The sequence below is a fragment of the Carcharodon carcharias genome, chromosome 18 (genome assembly GCF_017639515.1).
Source record: "Carcharodon carcharias isolate sCarCar2 chromosome 18, sCarCar2.pri, whole genome shotgun sequence".
NCBI lineage: Eukaryota > Metazoa > Chordata > Chondrichthyes > Lamniformes > Lamnidae > Carcharodon > Carcharodon carcharias.
The window spans coordinates 40064479-40087154 of record NC_054484.1 but is presented as its reverse complement, the minus strand read 5'-3'; the positions used below and the strand labels follow the sequence as shown (position 1 = coordinate 40087154).

At 42.7% G+C, this 22676-nt stretch overlaps 1 protein-coding gene across 1 annotated transcript in view; it reads left to right on the top strand.

Annotated features, from left to right (window-relative positions):
* Positions 1 to 22676, top strand: part of LOC121290437 (ATPase MORC2-like) — a 66716-nt gene that overhangs the window by 3901 nt on the left and 40139 nt on the right. Inside the window, exons 5-7 of the mRNA XM_041210875.1 lie at positions 2911 to 2979; positions 6795 to 6885; positions 15175 to 15283. Coding sequence (XP_041066809.1) covers positions 2911 to 2979; positions 6795 to 6885; positions 15175 to 15283 — 269 coding nt within the window. The remainder of the gene's footprint in view (positions 1 to 2910; positions 2980 to 6794; positions 6886 to 15174; positions 15284 to 22676) is intronic.

Genomic DNA, 22676 nt, shown 5'->3' with positions numbered 1-22676 from the left:
CATAGCAAATATCTCCCAGTATGTTGTACATTGATGCATCCAGGATGGGACGAGGGCATGTATGGGAACACCTGATTTCATTGTGTGTTCTCTATGCAGGGAGAAACAGGATGAGTGGACATGTGGATTTGCCAGTATAATGGGATCCTGATGCAGGGGGTCATTGACTGTCAGCATGTGCCTCTTCAGGCTAAACATCTCAAAAGGGAGATGTACAGGAAGAGCAAGGGCTACCATTCCATCAATGTACAGTTAGTGTGTGGTAATGCACAAACTCGAGGCAGTTCCCCTCTATCTGTTTGATCCCTGCCTATCATCCAACTGAACGACAGATGTATAATGAAAGCCATGCATCGGAAGCATTTGGAGCAAACTAACAACAGTCCTATTGCTTGGATCACGGAGGTGGCAGGAACACCCTGGAGGACTGTAGGGCTATCTTCACGTTTGAAAAGTGCCCTCCGAAACCCATAGGTAGAGTCTTCTGTTTATAAGAAAAAAAGCCCTACTCCTCTCTCTTCAGTGCTTCCCCATTGTGTACTTCCTGCTCCATTTGTTGATCATGTTGCAGACCTTGAGACACTACAATTACAGACCCAAAATTGGCATCTACATGTGACCTAATCCTGTGCCCTCCCCGAATTGGTGTAACTCAAAAGATTTCCAAAAACCGTCACGGTATTTTGCCAGTGCAGAAATAAGCCAGAGCATCTCACCTGCAAGCTGGATGCCAGTCTCTTTAGATAATGCTAGTCAGTGCTTTGTTTTCCACAACCATGCCATTGAGGGTGCAGTCATTGCCACCAGTCATCTGGAGGCCATCTGAAGAAAAGGATGCAGGGAGGATGGAGCCAGGAACCTGTTCCAGATGGGCTGTCCTACCATGATTAAGTGCCTGTCCAGACTCCACTTCCATTGGGAAAACATTGCTTCACCATTCCCACCTTACCATCCATATGGGATAGCTCATCACTGTATCCTCTTAGCCAAATCTTTAACCAAAAACTCTTCTACTTAATTGTAGTGCATGGACCTTTAATGTCTGTTTAGCCTGTACTAATACTTCTACAAAGTGCAATCCCAGTGGCTGCAGCATGGATGGCAGAAGACTGCTGACCTTAACTGAGGGAGTGTGCAAATGGCCTTGCAGGACACCCTTGAGCAGCTCTGAGCCTGGCTTCAGTCTGCACTATCTCAGCATAGGCAACAGCAGTCTGAGCTGGCTGAAAGGCAACAGCAAGGGCAGTGGTGGAAAGGCAATTGTGTGAGCACTAATGCAGTTTTCTGAGAAAAGGCAGCAAGTTTGTGCTCAATGGTGCTGCTGCCATTATTATGGTGGGCGATAGGGGACATATCCAGATCTGTCTCTAAATATTTCTTTCTCTTACAAGGGGAAAAAGCCGGCTTGTTTACTGACAATTTTGTGTTCAAGGGGCAAATAAAACTTGTCTTTGCTTAAATTTATGCTGACTTCAAAAACCTGAGCCACATAAATGTTTATGAACCAACAAATAAGAAATATAAGGAGCATTGTTTTTACTTAGCTATAGTTTATGGCGAGGAGCTCTTGAGGTGCAGTGGTAGCATCCCTGCCTCTGAACCAGAAGCTCTAGATTCAAGTCCCACTCCAAGACTTGTTGGCCAAGGAAGGTGAGTTGATAACGTGGCCAAACAGATTGAGTATCAACTTATAAATCCTTCCAACATATGCCAACGGCAAGCTGTATGTGTGAGAGAGATCCCTGGTCAGCCAAGTGATGGAACGAAATTGGCACCTCCATTGCTATCCATAACTCCAGGCAACAACATGCATGTAAAAGTGAATGTTGCCACAGCAACTTGGACTCCTTGTGGGGCAGTTGGATGGATGGTTAGTGTGGGCCTGATTAGTACCAACAACATGGGGGTTTGATCCCTGTTCCAATTGGGTTAGATTCGGGACTCCTTGCCCAACCTGTAGTGGCAATCATGGCACTGTGGGTTGAACTTGCCTCCAGTAGAGAACTGAATAATTTATGGTGTATTGGTAGCTGGGAATGATTATAAGACAGTGGTATTATCAAATATTGTGATGACATTATAATTATAGTTCACTTCTACCTAGAGATAGAATGATTGCCTTATAAACATTGTTTTTCGTAAGTATATTCCATGAAGTCCACAAAGGTGTTTTCATTCTTCTTTGGGCCTGTATTGTTTTTATAGCTGATAGGTGTCATTGCAGTTGTCACTGGGCAATGTGGTGCATGCTGTAAACTCAAATAAGACTGCTGGTGTCTCTCCCGGGCCATAATGCCCAGCATCAAGGCAGGAATCACTGAAAAGTAGCTCTGCTGGGCAGGGCATTTCATTCATATGTTTCACCAGACACCCAAAGCAGCTGTTCTACTCCAAACTTGGTTGCAATGGGAGACTCAGGAGGACAGTGGAAATTATTTTAGGGATGTCCTCAATACCTCCCTGAAGAGATCAAACATCCCAACAGACTCATGGGAGTCCCTGGCCTGTGACTGACCAATATGGAGAACGTTTATTCACAAAGGCTCCAAACACACTGACTTTGCCTCTACGTGCTTCCAACAAAGTCGAGGTGTCAGAGAAAGCAGACAAACCTCAACACCTTTATCCGCCTGACCCTTCGAGCATCACCTGCCCTGCAGGCGACAGGGTCTGCAGATCACACATTGGCCTTTTCAGCCATCTCAGAACCCATATTATTTATATTCAAGCATTGATGTCTCTCAAACTCAAAATAAGATTCATGCTGTTATATTAAAGTTGTTTGCCAGTGTCCTGGATTCGGTGGTAATGACTTATGAACTAATTTTCATCTTTTTTTTTAAACTCTGGAAGCCAAAACTTTTGAGTAAAATTGATACTAGTTTATCATTTTAAAATTTCTTTTTTCAGAGATCCATGAAGAATTGAAAGGAGGGTTTATGCTGTGTTTTCTGGATGACGGTATTGGCATGGATCCAAGTAAGTACATTCAGAACTTCTGTTATTTGTAATTCTGAAAGTTTGCCTTGGAGGTTTTCTGGATTGTTTGCTGTTGCTTTGGCAGTGAAACTCTGGATAACTATATAAACCGGTTTTACTCTGATCTGCTGATGTAATGGTAACAAATCAGAAGCATGCCTGAGGAAATCCCCTTTTTTAAACCACATGCTGCACAAAGATTCAATAGATTTCGGACAAACCTCAACCTTGGGGAAAGCACTTTTTACAATGGCACTTGGTACTGCCCTCAATTTAAGCATTACTCTTTTTAGAGTAATCTATCCTGACCTGGTAACAGTTCTTAGCAATTGGGTATTTCATATACTAAAGTAAATAGGTTTTGGGAAAGGACTAGGGAAATGAAAGTGAAAGTGAAGAAGCTGCTGTCATGGGATAACAGAAAAGAGATGACACTGATAGCTGAAAGGCTGAGTGATTGAAAAAATATAGCTAAATTAAGATGCATATAAGAAAACAACAGTTGAGTTTGGAATTCTAACTAATGTTACCATGGAAAAATTAAAGTTATCTAAGTACATGACTTTGAAGTAAGCATTAGTATTTTTTATGTATGCTCATCTTGGACCACTGAACGAAAAGGTCTAGACTGACCTCTCTGGGTTAACAAACAATATGTGGAAGTAGTGTGAATTGTTGACTCAGATCAGTGAGCTTAATTGTTTCTTGTGCAGTAAGTTCCTCAAGTGCAACTTTAAATGAAACAACAAACTAATCAGATTTTCTCATTATAACTAATGTAAAAGCTGCAGCTCGGTTCCATAAACTTCATCAGAAAAAAAACATTATGCTTTAAGTTGAAATACTTTACTAAATTCTTAAATTCATTAAATGAAATAACTTTTAAATTTTCAGAGTTGCTGACTCTTTCTACTTAACTCCGGCACACACCCACTTGCCACTTTTTCTCACTGTGAGCGAAAGCTTGCAAGAGGCAGGAAGAGCAGTTTGAGTTGCAGAAATAAGCCGCAAACAGGAGGGTCAGCGAGGGGGAGGGTCAGTGAGGGGGAAGGTCAGCAGCGACCAGGAGGCTGAGTGGGAGAGACTGCTCCAAAATGGTGTGAATCAGGTCATGTGACCTTGCATCCGACCTGACACGGAACGACATTAAAATGAAACTTGCAATGCTAATCATGAATGTGGACCCTATTAACTGACCGATGGTAAAGTGGAATGACTTAATGCTGACATTTATTTACTTAAGCCTCCTGCTATCCTTCCTTATCCAAGATTATCAGCATAAACCTCTATTCCATCCCCCTCGTGTTTACCTAGCCTCTCTGCAAATACATCAGTACTATTTGCCTCAACTGAGTTCCACATCCTCACCACTGAGTAAAAAGGTTTCTGTTGAATTCCCTTTTATTTACTTGATGACTATCTTATTGGTCTCCAGCTTTGCTCTTCCACTAAAGTGGAAATACAATCTTATGGATTTTCATAATTTGGTGGGCTGGATGTTTGGGGGTGGCAGTTGATCAGATTAGGTGCAGGAGGGATGTTAAATGGCCAAAAAATTGGAGCGTGGTAGGAAGCCAGATCCATCCCTCAGTCAGGTGGGACGGGGACATTTTGGAATTTAAAATGTTAATGAGGCTTGTTATGACTCCAGTTGGTAAAGCTGAGTTATTTAAAAATCCCAGAGGGAAACTTTAAACAACTGTCATAACCTATAATTTTAAGTGTCATGTTTGAGATGCGACTCTAAACTCATGAATCAGACCACTAGTTTTCAAGGTTTTACATTAAACTAAATGAAATATTTTATTAATTTACAGGTTAAAATATATGTACACATGGTTACAAATTACTACTATCATAACTTTTAACAAATTCCCAAACTAATCTCTTTTAAGCTAACAGCAACCCATAGACTTAACCAAACAGCAGGCAAAGCATTTTCACCTTATGAATTCAAAATGAGGTTCCTTTCACTGTGGAGCCAGTTGTAGGCTTGCAGCTGTTTTTTGATCTTACATTGCCACTGCCAAGGACACCTGAAAACTACTGAGGTTAAACCTAGCAGCCCCATTGAATGTTAATGCTCATTGTATCAACAACCTCTTTGCACTTCACCTTTTAACAATTAAGCCCCTTTCATAGTACCAATTCTATTAGTAATATAAACATATGGCTAGGTATCTGCTAGGTAGGTGCAAATTTACAGCATTCAAGAAGTGAGCTGAATTCAAAAAATGCAAATGCACGCTATCTCTGTTTACATCCTAAACTAGTACATCAAAGCACCCAGACTAGCTGGCTTTATTCCAGTTAAGACATACCCATAGACTAACCTATTTTAAATGAATAATATTTTACAAAATATTATATACATTAGTAGCTTCCTGACATGCTGGAAGCCTCAGCTTTAACCATTGGAAAAGTGGCATCTGCAACAAGACAAAGTTTGTTGTCCAGGAGTGCTTCTTCCAGGCCCCCAGGTTCTGAGATCAGATCTACCTGGTCCTGTGGCCTCTTCTGCAGCCTTGCTGAAAAGCTATAGCTCCTGTACAGATACCTTGGAAACAGTACTGCCAGAAACAGTACTGCCAATCAGAGAATATTTAATTTAACCTTACTCTGTTCCTACCTCCCAACCAATTACAGATCCATTCCACAAGTTGCCTCCATTGGTTGATCATTTATTGTGTGGAACCTTATGAAATACTTTCTAGAAATCCATATAAACATCATTCATGGGGACTCCCTGCTATCCACAATGCAAGTAACCTCAAAGAAAATAACCACGTTAGTCAGACATGACCTGCCCTTCAAAAACATGTACTGATTCTTATTGATCAGTTCATAAGTACTCAGTCATTTTCTCTGATAGATTCCAATAAAATTCCCCGCAACTAATGTTAAACTGACAACTCTGTAGTTACCTGGTTTCTCCCTCCATTTTTAAATAATGAAATTAAGAGGGAAAAAATTGTTAGAAACAGTAGATTATTCTTTGGACTAATGTTATTAACAGAATAAATCATCAAGACTATTGTTTAGCCTCTACCTACATATAACTTTGGAATTGCTTGATAACATTGGGCACAAATGTAGAAAATGCTTTACTTTTTGGTATATTATTTGCATTGAAAAGCAAGATACTATGATTTTTATTGGTCTCTTGATCCTGGTGCATCATCACAGATACTCTTTGACCAACTGTCCTCCCCTGGCTCCCGGTCCTGAGCAACATTGCTCCTGCCCTCATATCAGAAGGGTAATTGCAACAGGCAAGCTATTGGAGAAGGTCTACTGCAGCCCAAGCCTGCCCTTATTCTACGACTACCTCCACCCACCAGCAGTACGCTTTCCCTCATGCTACCCCATATGGTTAAACCCACCATGCTGAGGAGTAACAGCTGATGATCTATGGCAGGTGGATTGATAGGAGAAAACATCCACCAGAAATATAATTGCAGCTGGTTTTCCGCCTAGTCTTGATCTCCCATGGCAACAGTGGGCCTGTTTAAACTGTTTCTGGACTGGCCAAGGCCTCTGTGTAGCTACCCAACATCAGTGGGGTCACCAAGACCATCCAGGCTGCAGCTGTGGTGCAGTCCAAACAACAACACTCATTGTGGAGGAGTGTCCACTGACTAAACTTGAAGACAGGCTTAAAGAACTCCATCTAGCCACTCAAGGATATTGCTTGGCTCTGTGACTATACACATGCTAAATAAATGACAATGAAATGAATCCTCCACCAATTTGTCATCTGTTTATCGGATATTAAACATCTGGAAAAAGATTAACACGTTTTCTGCATTTCACAGATGAAGCAGTAGACATTATTCATTTAGGAAAATCCATGAAGAGGATTTCAGATTCCCGACTCATTGGACAGTATGGAAATGGATTGAAGTCGTAAGTTTGAAGAAGTTTACCCTTCAGCCCTCTGGAATTGAGTTTTGAGAACAGAATGGAATTGGTGTCTTTTTTTTTTGTTTGTTTTGTCCTTTTTAGAATATGATTGACTTCCAGGTCCCAGCAACTCAAACAGTCATTACAGTAACGTAGGAGACCATTTGGTTAATCAACTCCATGTCAGCGCTCCTGAGCAATGCAGTCAGTCCTATGGCCCTGCAAGCTTATTTCCCTCTAGTGCCAATTATTTCCTTCTGAAATAATTGACTGTCTCTACTTCCTGCATCCTTGTGTTTTTTTTTTAATTCTCTCTTCGTCTTCTTGTAACTTGCCCAAAACTTAAATCTGTGTCCTCCTAGTCCTTGTAGCAACAGCTAATGGAAGCAACTTTTCTTTACTAAACCTGCCATAATTTCTGATTCCCCTCTCAACCTCTTCTGGCCCAAGAAAAACAACCCTAACCTCTCCAGCCTAACCTAGTAGCTAAATGCCCTCAACCCTAGAACCATTCTGGTAAATCTCCTGCGCCCAAGGTCAAGATCTTTCACATTGTTTTGTTTTAAAGTGTGCTACCAGAACTGCATGCAGTACTCTAGTTGTGGCCTAACAGAGTTTTATCAAGATATTCTGCCACCATCAAAGATTTATGCTCATGAGCCTCCAGGTTTTTGTTCTTGCACACTTTTTAGAACTATGCCTTTTAAGTGTATATTACCCTCCCTTTGATAATGCCAGAATGTATCCCCTTTCACTCTGCTGTGTTACATAGAGACCAATAACTTTGAACAAGAGATTTGAATTCCCAGTAACCAATTTGAGTTGAAAGTTGAGATTAAGTTTTAAGACTTTTGTTTTAACATAACCAATAATCCCCCAATGCATAAATATATATTTCAGCACACTCTTCACAGGATTACAGGCTTTATAGGAATCAGGGCACAGTTACTCCCAGCTTTCACTGGGTTCATGTCTCCCCATTTCACTGAGTCATAATGTCACATGACTGTCAAAAAGTGTCTTTCTCAGTTTTGAGAAGTTCTAAACTATCAGCACTAAGACCCACTCTGGTGATTTCTCCCCCTGGCCTCACCAGGGAAAAGCTTCCAGAGTCTTTGGAGTGCCATGGGATGTGCCTTTCCAACCAGACACCATCCTCCCTCCCTGCGTTCTGGCTAGTACTTCAGAGGACTTGCTGCTTTCACTACTCTGACCACACTAGCTGCAGCCTTTTGTCTCAGACCTCTCTTGCTGTCTAAAAAAAAACAAAAACAGAATTACCTGGAAAAACTCAGCAGGTCTGGCAGCATCGGCGGAGAAGAAAAGAATTGACGTTTTGAGTCCTCATGACCCTTCGACAGAACTTGAGTGAATCCAAGAAAGGGGTGAAATATAAGCTGGTTTAAGGTGTATGGGGTGGGGGCGGTTTGGGTTGGGGGGAGAGAGAAGTGGAGGGGGTTGGTGTGGTTGTAGGGACAAACAAGCAGTGATAGATAGAAGCAGATCATCAAAAGATGCCACAGACAACAGAACAAAAGAACACATAGGTGTTAAAGTTGGTGATATTATCTAAATGAATGTGCTAATTAAGAATGGATGGTAGGGCACTCAAGGTATAGCTCTAGTGGGGGTGGGGGGAGCGTAAAAGATTTAAAAATATTTAAAAATAATGGAAATAGGTGGGAAAAGAAAAATCTATATAATTTATTGGAAAAAACAAAACAAAAGGAAGGAGGAAGAAACAGAAAGGGAGCTCAAGACCTAAATTTGTTGAATTCAATATTCAGTCCGGAAGGCTGTAAAGTGCCTAGTCGGAAGATGAGGTGTTGTTCCTCCAGTTTGCGTTGGGCTTCACTGGAACAATGCAGCAAGCCAAGGACAGACATGTGGGCAAGAGAGCAGGGTGGAGTGTTAAAATGGCAAGTGACAGTGAGGTTTGGGTCATTCTTGCGGACAGACAGCAGGTGTTCTGCAAAGCAGTCGCCCAGTTTACGTTTGGTCTCTCCAATGTAGAGGAGACCACATTGGGAGCAACGAATGCAGTAGACTAAGTTGGGGGAAATGCAAGTGAAATGCTGCTTCACTTGAAAGGAGTGTTTGGGCCCTTGGACGGTGAGGAGAGAGGAAGTGAAGGGGCAGGTGTTACATCTTTTGCGTGGGCATGGGGTGGTGCCATAGGAGGGGGTTGAGGAGTAGGGGGTGATGGAGGAGTGGACCAGGGTGTCCCGGAGGGAACGATCCCTACGGAATGCCAATAGTGGGGGGGTGAAGGGAAGATGTGTTTGGTGGTGGCATCATGCTGGAGTTGGCGGAAATGGCTGAGGATGATTCTTTGAATGCGGAGGCTGTTGGGGTGATAAGTGAGGACAAGGGGGACCCTATCATGTTTCTGGGAGGGAGGAGAAGGCATGAGGGCGGATGCGCGGGAGATGGGCCGGACACGGTTGAGGGCCCTGTCAACGACCGTGGGTGGAAAACCTCAGTTAAGGAAGAAGGAAGACATGTCAGAGGAACTGTTTTTGAAGGTAGCATCATCGGAACAGATGCGACGGAGGCGAAGGAACTGAGAGAATGGGATGGAGTCCTTACAGGAAGCGGGGTGTGAGGAGTTGTAGTCGAGGTAGCTGTGGGAGTCGGTAGGTTTGTAATGGATATTGGTGGACAGTCTATCACCAGAGATTGAGACAGGGAGGTCAAGGAAGAGAAGGGAAGTGTCAGAGATGGACCACGTGAAAATGATGGAAGGGTGGAGATTGGAAGCAAAATTAATAAATTTTTCCAAGTTCCGACGAGAGCATGAAGCAGCACCGAAGTAATCATCGATGTACCGGAGAAAGAGTTGTGGAAGGGGGCCGGAGTAGGACTGGAACAATGAATGTTCCACATACCCCTTAAAGAGACAGGCATAGCTGGGGCCCATGCAGGTACCCATAGCCACACCTTTTATTTGGAGGAAGTGAGAGGAGTTGAAGGAGAAATTGTTCAGTGTGAGAACAGGTTCAGCCAGACAGAGGAGAGTAGTGGTGGATGGGGATTGTTCAAAAAAACTTGGAGACCGTAAGTCTGTCCAGTCAGCTCAGCTGCTCTTTCCTTTGTTTTCAGGTGTGAAATACAGCACATACATTTCAATAGCCTCTGACTGACCTGGTCCCTTTGTCCCCAAGGTAACCAAGCCACACAAGTTTGTTGTTGGGCAGAATGTATAGTAGATCACATGACCCTTTGTTCCTCTGTTTTACCTTGAATTAAGAGTCCACATGCAATTATCTTATAAAACTTTGCATTCTTAAGAATATTAAATTCCATCAGCCACATTTCTGTCAATTCTGCTAGCCTATCTGTCCTATTGCAGTTGATTGATATCATCCTCACTGTTTGCCACACCTCCAAGCCTAGTATCCTCCAATTTTGAAATTCTATTCTATATTCCAATATGCAAATCATTTTCCTATACTGTATAAGCAGTAGTCTTGGCATTAAACATTGGGAACACCTTCTACCAGCCTGAGAAACAGCCATTTACTACTGCTAAATATATTGTCTTTTAAGCCAATTTTTTTTATCCACACTGGCCCTCTTTTCATGAGCCTCAATTTTGGTAACCAGCCTTTTATGTGGTACTTTATGTGGATTTTAAGTGTTTGATACACAATTGTTATAACCAGGTGAGGAGGGGTTGAATTGCTTTTTTTCCTCCTCATTTGATTGCAACAGGTTTTTTTTTGCTTAGAAAAGGATATACTTGCCAATTCGGTGAGCATTTAACTGTTTACGTGCTGTGATCATGAAATAACTAATTGGGCAGGTTTTCTTGAGTTTAACAAAGGAGTTAGATCAGTTTAAGTATAATAAAACTAAGTAAAATAATATGCACTTTGTGTGCGCACATGAAAGTCAAAGTTCATACATGCACAAATACAGATTAGAGTGGCGAAGGATAGGTTGGCCAAATTAGAGAACATAAAGTAAGAATATACAGCCTGTAGCAGGGGCATCCCTCTGGTCAAGCAAGGCTTGAAGCTTGCCAGGAGTGTTGGTGAGGAGAGGGAGGCAGGAGGAACCCCACTTGGGTCGCCTTCTCTCAGTTTCTCAGCTGCTTGTGCTCAGTTCTGCTGAGAAAACATGCTTAAAATATGCAAAGATTAGCTTGACATGTGACCTTCCATCTCCAACTTCCAGGTTTATCCAAATAAGGCTGCTATTTGTATTCCAAGGGTAACTTGATTGGCACCCAGCGTCCTGTTGTTCAAGTGACTAGTCTTAATGGTCCATCTCCAACAGTTGAATACTTCAGGTGATTGCCATAATGCCTTGTTAACAGGACAGAAGATGAGTCCTTCACATTTTCCAGGCGTTCATTGCCTTTGGGTTTTGCAAACATGCTGTCTCCATTCCAATGGATTGGAATGCAGGTATATTGTAATGCAAATTGGGGTAACCATCTTTAGCTGCAATCTCAGGTCATCTTTAATCTGTTTTATAAAGTCTGTTTTTAAAAGCTCAGTTCTTCATGTTTTCAGCCAGTGGATTAAACATCATTTGATACAAAGCATCTCTTCATAACGTGTACCACACTCCTTTCATCAACCTTCTCAGTTACTTCATCAGAAAATACAATTAGATTAGTCAAACATGATCCTTCTTCAAATCTGTGCTGGTTTTCCTTATTTAACTCAAATAAGTCCCATCACCTGTTATTTTTTTCCTGATTATTATTTTGAAAACCCTACCCACCACTGATATTAAACTGATTGGTCTGTAGTTACCAGGAATATCCACGAACCTTTTCTTGAACAAGGGGACATAATTTTCAATCTCTGAGGTGGGACTGGAGACAGGTGAGGTGACGCTGGAGGCAGGTGAGGGCACAAAATTGGATTCTAGAGTGGTGTGCCAGCTCTCCAACTCGCATTTCAGTGATTTTGGAAGAGGCATTGGGACCTGTATATGGACAAACTGCATGAACAGTGTGATTCAGCACTTCAGCATATAAATAAGGAATTTTAACAGACTTTTAAAGGGCAGAAAGCTATTGGCGCTAGAGCTTGTGGATATCAGTTCTGGAGGCAAGGGTGGCAAAATGTGGAGGCAGGGTGAGCTGTTCCAGTCTGGGGAGCAGCCACTGATGCATTGTGCAGGCCATTACTCCTGTTGGAGTGGCAGAGAGGGAAAGAAGGTGATAGCATCCAAATAGGCTAAACTGGCAATGAAATATCTTTCTGAATCTGAGTAGCATTGTCATTGAAGGATATGCCTATCAAGGCAGCACAGTTGTGTGCTGTGTTGGAGAGCCATCTCCATCCTCGTCAGCCAAGTTGGCAGGCCCTATCAGTAGCCATCAAGTTAACTTGTTTGCCACTGGGTCCTTCCCAGGATGGCAGCTGATTTCATTGACATCTCGTAGTCAGCTATCTATCATAGCGATAAATGTCCTGTTTGACAGAGTAGCGGGTTACATTGATTTCACCATTGTTGGGATCACACAGACCTAGAGGGTGGTGGGATTTGCCTGCATTGCTGGACTTCCACAGATGCAAGGGGTTGTTGACTACTCCTGTGTGGCCATCAAGACACCAGTAGATTAGCAGGGGAAATCATGCACAGGAAACAATTCCACTCTCTCTCAATATTCATCTGATGTGCTACCACCACGTGTATAGTGCTGGTCTGTGCATGGTATTTGGGCTACTGTCATAACTCTGTCATCTTTAGGCAATCACAGGTACTGCAGCTGTACATGACACTGGAGAAACTGTGGATGGTTGGTAGGGTACAAAGGCTATCCATTGAAGAGATGGCTGCTGACATCTATTCATAAACCTTTGAAGGAGGCACAGACACAATACAACTTATGTCATCTCAGCACAAGAGCCATCATTGAGCAAGCCATTGGACTGCTAAAATGCAGTTATGGTGCTTTGACTGGTCAGGGTGCCCTCTAGGGAGCTCTCTTAAGACTGCCTCGCATTGTAGTGGTCTAGCTGCACTCTTCAATATGCCCCTTCTGAGATGTGTGGACACAAGTTAAGGGAAAGCAGATGAGTGGCATACAGGAGGTCTTAGTCGAGCGAGGACTCAGCCTTGCCAGGATCTCCAGAGATCTGGTGAGGCCTCAAATCATGATGAAAGAGATACTCGAGCCACACTGATTCAGGCATGTTTCTCCGAAGGGCCCCACACTCTGGAAGACAAGGGCTCATGACCTCACCTTTCTATAGAGGTGAGTGCAAATCCAACATTCAACAAATCAAGGTTCTATTAGTTCCCAAATTGCCTGGAAGACAGGTCTCCAACTGTCACGCCATGTCAACCAACGCACTGATTTGCCTTTCTCCCCTAGCTCCTCATTTGTTTCAAGCAATCCATCAATTGAAACATGAGTCTGGGTGCAATCATAATCTTCATTACAATACATTGAATAATTTTAACACAACAAAAGCTTAACAAAGGTCACTCAGGATACAGCTCTCTCCACGCTTAGCTGCTCCTGTGGGGTTCTCCCTCTGTGGCTAACGATGAGGTGGAGCTACTCATGTGGGTGATACTGAAAGGTCCACTTGTCACGTCTTACCTCAGGCCTTTCATGGACTGCTTAAACATTAGAGTGGGTGACTAGCTTGGGCTCACCAGGCATCCATTCTGTACTTCATTATGCAATCAGTGTCACTGGTCAATACAAACAAGGAGCAAGAGTAGGCCATTCAGCCCCTCGAGCCTGCTCTGCTATTTAATAAGATCACGACTGAAGATTGTAGATACATAAAATGGCATTCATTGTCTGGTGGTCAGCATACTATTCCTGCATCCACTTAGCGTGATGCCACATACGGATCATCAAAGGTAAAAACGACCACAGATATCACCAGCCAGCAGATTGAGGATATAATTTCTGCTTCAATGGGAGCAAACATTTTTGAATATGAGTTTCATGAAAAGTAAGTTTTGAAGCCAATTGGAGGCAGAAAGTTTACAGTGCTGCTTGAAAATGACTCTTCAAAGAAATTCAGCAACAGAAATTACATTGGAGTATTTTTTTCATTTTTCGTTTAAAGGTGTTGCTAATTAAATAGCTTGTTTTGTTATTTTAAATATTTATTAACATTGTACTCATGAAAGCATTATTCAATTAGCAACTTCTTGTCAAAATCTTTAAAATGTTAATAAATATCCTCTCATATTAATACATGTATGTTTATGAACATCAGTAAAACGCATAGAAATCTGTAAATGTGTGTCCCTTTTTTGTTATTATTGGTGCTTTGCCACTCTTAAGATATTGGGCGGAATCTTGTGCTCTCCTCCCTGGCGCATTTGGTGGCTGGGAACATTTAATCAGGCGGGAAAGTGGTGGGGTCCCCACTCACTACCCTCCTGCCTCCACCCTGATAATGGCCACTTAAGAGTCTCCTCCCGCTTCAGCTGGATGGGCCTTGAGGGGGACTCGCTATGTAGGAGTATGACAAGCAAACCCTGGTGTGTTTGCTTGTGGGCTCCCAAGGGGAGTCCCTCATTTAAAGGCACTCAGTGCTCGATTGAGGGACCTGGCATCGAGTAGGGGGGATGGGGCAGGTTGGGCTGGGTGGGGGAGGGTGGCTGCTAAGTTATCCCCTTGCCCTTGCCGGCGAACCGCCTCACCTCCCCACCCCCGCATGACCCTGGCTCCTGCAATCACTCACTTCTGCCTGGGATCCAGCGATGATCTGAGGCCTTGGGCGAATGTTATACTGGCAACAGCCACTGCCTCCCCAGTGGCAGTGCTGTTCAATGGAGCTGCCAGCCTCTGATTGGCTGACAGCTCTTGGCAGGTGGGACTTCAGCTCCCGGGGTCCTTGATCCTGGGGAAAGGCCTGCCACTGTCTTGTCAAGTCCCTGATTGGCTCGTGACATGGGGGTCTTGCCGAGACCTCATAGCCGCCACAAGATTCACCCATTCACTGAATTTTAAAAAATGGTTCTTGTCATTACGGTTGAAGTCCCCTGGTCTAACACTTTTAAGAATGTATCTACATATCTAGGTCACTGTGCCCTCTTGCTGCATTGAATAATTCATCATTGTATTCTTTGACATATCAGACACATCTACTCTGTCACTGCTAACATAATGCGGGTCAGTTCAATTTCTGCAGATTTATTTAAGTTTGTAGACTAGCAACCCAACAATACACCGCACAAAAATGTAATGCCTAGTCTATTAACTTGTGCTAATCAATATCTTATGAAGTAACTGCTGCAATTGTGAGAGTCACAATCAGCCAGCCCGTTTTGGATTTATTTTTTGTTTTTATCTTGCAGTGGGTCAATGAGAATAGGTATGGATTTCATCCTGTTTACCAAAAAAGACAATACCATGACCTGCATTCTTATGTCTCGAACATTTTATGAGAAAGAAGGTATTGATGAGGTAAGGGAGGAAGAATTGTATTTTCACTTCTTTTTTCTCACCCTATGATTGTTTTGTCAGTACCATGATTCATCCTGATTCTAGAAGAACACAAGAGCGTACACCAAGTAGAATACCTACCTTCAAATGATAGTGTCCTTCAAATATTGTAGTTACTTGGGCCAATCAAAAGATAAGCCATATTAAGTGGTTAATGAACACTTCAGAGCAAACTGTATGCTTACAGTAGGTTCAATATTTACCAATCTTTTTAATGTCAAAACATCAAAGTCACATTTGAAACAATGTCACTCACTTGGTGAATCAATACCATGGAACTTAATTTTTCTGCTCCTGTGGTCACTGTAAAGTCAGTTAAGGAGATGATATTCCAAATCCTTTTAAAAATGGGAACACAGTATTAGAATGTACAGCATTAGAAAAGTGTGTTTAAGTCCATCTGAATGGTCTCAATATATTGATACAATTGTATACAATTGATACAAAACTGTATTCTGTATAACTACATTAGATCGATCTCCATTCATAGTGTCAAAACACAGGCATTTATTGTTTGTGGTCCAAGCCTGAACTTCCTTTAGCTCAGTAGATGCAAACTGAATAGTTTAACCATTTAAGCATAGTGACATGATCCTGGTGCTGCCTTTTTAAATGGATTCCCACTCAAGAACAGCCAAAAGTGAAATGGCACAACCAAGGACTCCCTCCCAAACTACACAGCCCCAATATTTATGGCGAGGCCAGGGGAAAGGGAGGTCAGTGGTTGGTAAACCCAGAAATAAGGGATTCTCAGGACCTGTCAAATTTAATGGCAGGATCTGACAATCATTTTGACTTCATTTCTGAGCCACAGTCAGCAGATTGAGAGACTGATTAGATGTCGGGCACATGGATCTGTGGCACCAGCCCTCAGCAGGAGATCATAAAGGAGGGAGAGACAGATCATGTGTTGGGTACAGGGAACACAAAGGTGGGGCTGCCTAGACTGTCCATGGATTGGAGAGGATCATAGGAGGGGTGCCTGGAGACAATGGGGATCAGGGTGGACCTGGTAAGGAGGCTGGAGAGATCTTGAGTCAGTGGTCTGAAAATCTGAAGAGGTAGGTCAAGGGTCAGAATATTCGCAAAGTGTCTGATTGGTAGGGGAGGCTTGCAGGCAATGCTCTTATTCCTCTTGACCCCCAAGTAGTGCTGAGGTTGAAAAAAAGAAAGTGCTGGAAATACTCAGCAGGCATAGAGTGAGGTGGAAAATAATAGAAATGTAATAAATTTTGAGCAAGTATAGAGGCGGTGGCATAGTGGGGTGAATGAACAGAAGGAAATGTGTATGATAGGTGGGGAGCGGAAGAGATTAAGTGACTAAAGGGATGCTGATGTGAAACAAAAGGGAGTGATAATGGGACCATTTAAAAAAAAACAAAAGAAGGACTTAGAGGAGGTGTAAATGAGAATAGCAGAATCACCGCCAATAGCTGCCATCCGAAAAAATGGAAGCAGAGGTTATGAGCTTAAATCATTGAACTCAAACTAGAAGGTGTCAGGTTCTTGTTGCAATCCTGATTTTTAATACATTTTACACCCCACCTCCGCAGCCCCACCCTATCCCAAAGCTCTTTTTGTGGTTAAAAATTCCCACGAAAAATTAGGCACGCAGCCTCATTAACATGTTTAAATGAGGGAGCTGCCTGGTGAGAGGAGATTGGTCATCTGTCGTCCCCCCTGTTAAAACCGTAAGTGGGGTTTGGAGACAGGTTGAGTTTATGTCTTAAATTTTTTAAAGTTTTATCTTCTCAGCTGACCCAAACCCATCTGTTTTGGGGGCTCAAATTATCTGCCACAAGCTTATACCATCTAAAACTTAGTCAGATTATAGTGTGCATTGATATAACTTGCAGAAACAGCAAGTAGTTGATGTAATCCTTACATTGGGCTGTGTTCAGCAAGTAAGACTATGAAAAAATAACAAACAAAATTGTTTCTTTTTGCCACGCATCCTAAGAACTTTCTATCTTTATGCCAAGTCAACTGGGACTAATTTACAGCTGGATCTGCAGTTCACCAAAATTAATGATATTAACAATCCTGTCTTCTAAGTAAGAATCTTCAACTCATGGGAGCGAGACTACATTCAGAACCCAGTAAGGTATGAGGAAAGGTCTAATTCACAGAATTTTAACATCACAGAAGGAAGCCATTCGGCCTATCGTGTGTGCGCTGGGTCTTCAATTGAGCATTATGACCTAATGCCATTGCCCTGCCTTTTCTCTGTACCCCTGCACATTGTTTCTATTCAAATACATATCCTCTTGACTGCCTCGATTGAACCTGCCACCACCACACTTCTAGGCAGTGCATTCCAGACTCAAACTGCTCATTGTGTGAAAAAGTTTTTTCTCACATCACATTTGCTTCTTTTGCAAATCACTTTAAATCTGTGCCCTCTTGTTCTTGGTCCTGTTACGTGTGGGAACAGCTTCTTCCTATTTACTCTGTCCAGCCCCCTCATGGTTTTGAACATCTCTACCAAATATCCGCTTAGCCTTCTTCTCTCAAAGGAGAACAGTAATAACCTCTCCAATCTATCTTCATGACTGAAGTTTCTCATCCCTGGAACCATTCTTGTAAACCTCTTCTGCACTCTCTCCAATGTGTTCACATCCTTCCTGTAATGTGGTGCCCTGAACTGTACACAGCTGAGGTCTAACAAGTGTCTTATATAAATTTAACATAACCTCCTTGCTCTTTTACTCTATGCCAGTATTAATAAAGCCCAGGATATTATATGCTTTATTAACTGCTCTCTCCACCTGTCCTGCCATCTTCAATGATCTATGCACAAAAGCTCCCAGGTCTTTCTGTTCCTGCAATCCCTTCAAAATTTTACCCGTTATTTTATATTGTCTGTCCATGTTCTTCCTACCAAAATGCATCACCTCACACTTCTCCACATTGAACTTCATCTGCCACCTATCTGCCCACCCCACCAACTTGTCTATGTCCTTTTAAACACTGTCCTCCTCGAAGTTTACAACACTCCCAACCTTATATCATCTGCAAGCTTTGAAGTTGTCCCCTGCACACCAAGAACTAGATCATAAATATATATCAAGAAAAGCAAGGGTCCCAATACCGACCCCTGGGGAACTCCACTAAAAACCTTCCTCCAGCCCAAAAAATATCCATTTACCATTTCTCTCTGCTTCCTTTTCTTTCAGCCAGTTTTGTATCCACATTGCTACTGTCTCTTTTATTCCATGAGCAATGACTTTTCTCACAAGTCGGCACTGTGTTAAATGCCTTTTCAAAGTCCATGTACACAATATCAACAGCATTACCCTTATCGACCTTTTCTCTAACCTTTTCAAAAAACTCCAAGTTAGTTAAAAACGATTTCCCTTTTATAAATCCATGCTGACTGTTACTTATCAACCCATATTTTTCCATGTGACTACTAATTCTATCCCGAATAATTGTCCCTAGAATCTTGCCCAACACTGAAGTTAAACTGACTGGTCTGTAATTGCTGGGCTTATCCTTACAGACTTTGTTGAACAAGGGCATAATGTTTACAATTCTCCAGTCCCCTGGCACCTCCCCTGAGCCTGGGGAAGACTGAAAAATTATGGCCAGTGCCCCTGCAATTTCTGCTCGCACTTCCCTCAATATCCTTGGATGCATCTTCTCCGGTCCCAGTGCCTTGTAAACTTTAAGTACCTACAGTCTATTCAATATTTCCCCCTTATCAATTTTGAACCCTTCTAGTGACAGAATTTCCTCATCTGTCACCGTGGCCTGGATAGCAACTACCTCCTTGGTAAAGACGGACACACAGTATTCATTTATTGCCTCAGTCAAGGCCCCTTCATCTATGTGTAAAATCCCCTTTAGGTCATTAATCGGCCCTAGACCTCCTTTTCCTGCCTTTTTACTATTTATATGCATATAGAACACGACGGGATTCCCCTTTATGTTGGCTGCCTGTCTTTTCTTATAATCCCTCTTCGTTTCTCTAATATGCTTTTTCACCTCCCCTCTGAACCGTCTGTACACCTCTTGGTTTTCAATTGTATTTTCTACCTGATACCTGTCATAAGCACACTTATGATTGGAGTCATAAGTAGCACAAAGGAAAATGGTTATGGTTGTTGGAGGTCAGTCCTCTCAGCTCCAGGACATCGCTGCAGGAGTTCTTCAGGATAGTGTCCTCAGCCCAGTCATCTTCAGCTGCTTCATCAATGACCTTCCTTCCATCATAAGATCAGAAGTGGAGCTGTTCGCTAATGATTGCTCAGCACCATTCACGACTCCTCAGATACTGAAGCAGTCCATGTCCAAATGCAGCAAGACCTGGACAATATCCAGGCTTAGGCCAACAAGTGGCAAGTAATATTCGTGTCACACAAGTGCTAGGCAATGATCATCTCCATTAAGAGAGAATCCACCCATCATCCCTTGATGTTCAATGGCATTATCATCAATGAATCCCCCACTATCAACATCCTGGGGGTTACCATTAACCAGAAACTGAACTGGACTAGCCATATAAATACTGTGGCTACAAGAGCAGGTTAGAGGCTAGGAATCGTGCAACGAGTAACTCACCTGCTGACTCCCCAAAGCCTGTCCACCATCTACAAGGTACAAGTCAGGAGTGTGATGGAATACTCTCCACTTGCTTGAATGAGTGCAGCTCCCATAACACTCAAGAAGCTTGACACCGTCCAGGACAAAGCAGCCCACTCGTTTAGCACCACATCCACAAACATTCACTTCCTCCACCACTGACGCACAGTAGCAGCAGTGTGTACCATCTACAAGATGCACTGCAGGAATTCACCAAGGCTCCTTAGACAGCACCTTCCAAATCCATGACCACTACCATCTAGAAGGACAAGGGCAGCAGATAGATGGGAACACCATCACCTGGAAGTTCCCCTCCAAGTCACTCACTATCCTGACTTGGAAATATATCGCTGTTCCTTCACTGTTGCTGGGTTAAAATCCTGGAACTCCCTTCCTAACAGCACTGTGAGTGTACCTACACCACATGGACTGCAGCAATTCAAGAAGGCAGCTCACCACCACCTTCTTAAGGGCAACTGGGATGGGCAATAAATGCTGGCCCAGCCAGCGAAGCCCACATCCTGTCAATGAACTTTTAAAAAACTTTTTATCTTAATTTCAATCTCCTTTTTCACCCGGGGATTTGTTTACCCTACCTTTCCCTTTCAATGAAACATATCTTGATTGTGCCTGAACCAATTCTTTTTTGAAGGTAGCCCATTGTTCAGCTACAGTTGTTCCTGCCAATCTTTCATTCCAGTCTATCTGGCCCAGCTCCGTTCTTGCCTCATCGAAGTCGGCTCTCTTACTGTGTTAATTATTCTTACTGTGGATGGCCTATCGTCCTTTTCTATCAACATCCTAAAATGTACAATACAATGGTCACTGTCACCTAAATGTTCCCCCAGTGACACTCGATCTACTTGGCCCACATCATTTCCAAGAACCAAGTCTTTTGTTGGATTGGATACATACTGCTGTAGAAAATTTTCCTGAACACAACCTATAAATTTTTGCCCCCCTCCACCCTTTACACTGCCACTGTCCCAGTTTACATTGGGGTAATCAATATCACCCATTATAACTACTCTATGATGCTTGCATCTCTCTGCAATTTCCATGCAGATTTGTTCCTCTACGTCCTTCTCACTATTTGGCAGTCTATAGACTACATCGAGCAATGTAATTACACTCTTTTAGTTCCTTAACTCTAGCCAAATTTATTCTGTCCTTGAATTCTCTGGGACATGCTCTTTCTCCAGCACTGCAATGCTCTCCTTAACCAGTACCCCTACCCTTCCTCCTTTTCTTCCTTTCCCATCTTTTCTGAACACCTTGTACCTCTGACTGGGAATATTTAACACCCAGTTCTATCCTTCCTTGAGCTAGGTGTCTGTTATTGCCACATCATCATATTTTCACATGGCAATCTGCACCTTTAACTCCCTAATCTTATTTACCAAACTCCGTGCATTCAGATACATGCATAGTAACCCTAATTTAGATTTTATTACTCTTTCCCTCACCCTGACTTCACCTATTAACTTACTATTCTCTATAATAGTGCTATCTGTCCCTCCCAGTGTTTTGTGCACCTAATATTTTCTCTTGGTTCCTACACCCCTACTGATTTAGTTTATAGCCCCCCCAACAGCACTAGCAACATGCCCCACAAGGAACTGAGTCCCAGTTCTGTTCAGGTGCAACCCATCCGGCTTGTACACATGCTATCTCCGCCAGAGCCAGTCCCAGTGTCCCAGGAACCTAAAGCCCTCCCTCTTGCACCATCTTTCCAGCCACACATTCATATGCCTTATCCTCCTATTTCTGTACCCACTGGCACATGGCACTGGGAGTAATCCAGAGATTACTACATTTGAGGTCCTGCTTGCTAATTTTCTGCCTAGCTCCCTAAACTATGATTACAGGACCACATCCCCCTTCCTACCTAAGTCATTGGTACCAATGTGGACCACAACCTCTGGCTCTTCACCCTCCCCCAGAAGAATTTCCTGCAGTCTCTCCGTGACATGCTTGACCCTGGCACCAGGGAGGCAATATACCATCCTGGAGTCACATCTACGGTCACAGAAATGCCTGTCCCCCTAACCATTGAATCCCCTATCACTGTTGCTCTTCCTTTCTTCTTCCTCCCTTCTTGTACAGCTGAGCCACTCGTGGTGCCACAAACATGGCTCTGACTGCATTCCTCTGAAGAGCCAGTGCTCTCACCAGCTTCCAAAATGGAAAACCAATTTGTGAGTGGGACCCCAGGAGATTGCTGCATTACCTGCCTACTTCTAGCTACCTAATTGAGCTCAATCACACTTTATATAAACAATATATAAGGTACAATATCTTACTGTCCCTGAAACTAAAAGACTGTAATGAGAGCCATATTTAATTGAATTAAACTGCTTTAAATGGTGCTGAAACTAATAATGAAGGTATTGTAGAATATAATGAACTATTGTAGAGAGAAGGAACCTTGCCATGTATCCTTCACAAACTTTGGTCATTTAGTGATATTATAAGCCTGGTTAGTTTTTGTTTTATGCTGGCAAAATAAAGATTGATCTAGAAATTGATTCAGTTCAATAAGTATGCCATGGCAACCATGAAGATTCTCCAGGGATCATTTTAATCCTACCTGCCTGGTGGATAGAGGGTTAAAAATTAAGATGAAATGCCCCTAGTGAGTTCCTTCTTTCTAACCTCTTTCACGCTTATCTTGCTGTTCTGATCAGGCAGCAGTGGTCAGGGCTGGAAGAGTTGGAGATTGTGGAGAGTTTGGGTGATTGGGAGATCACAGAATAGGGGTTGGCTGATC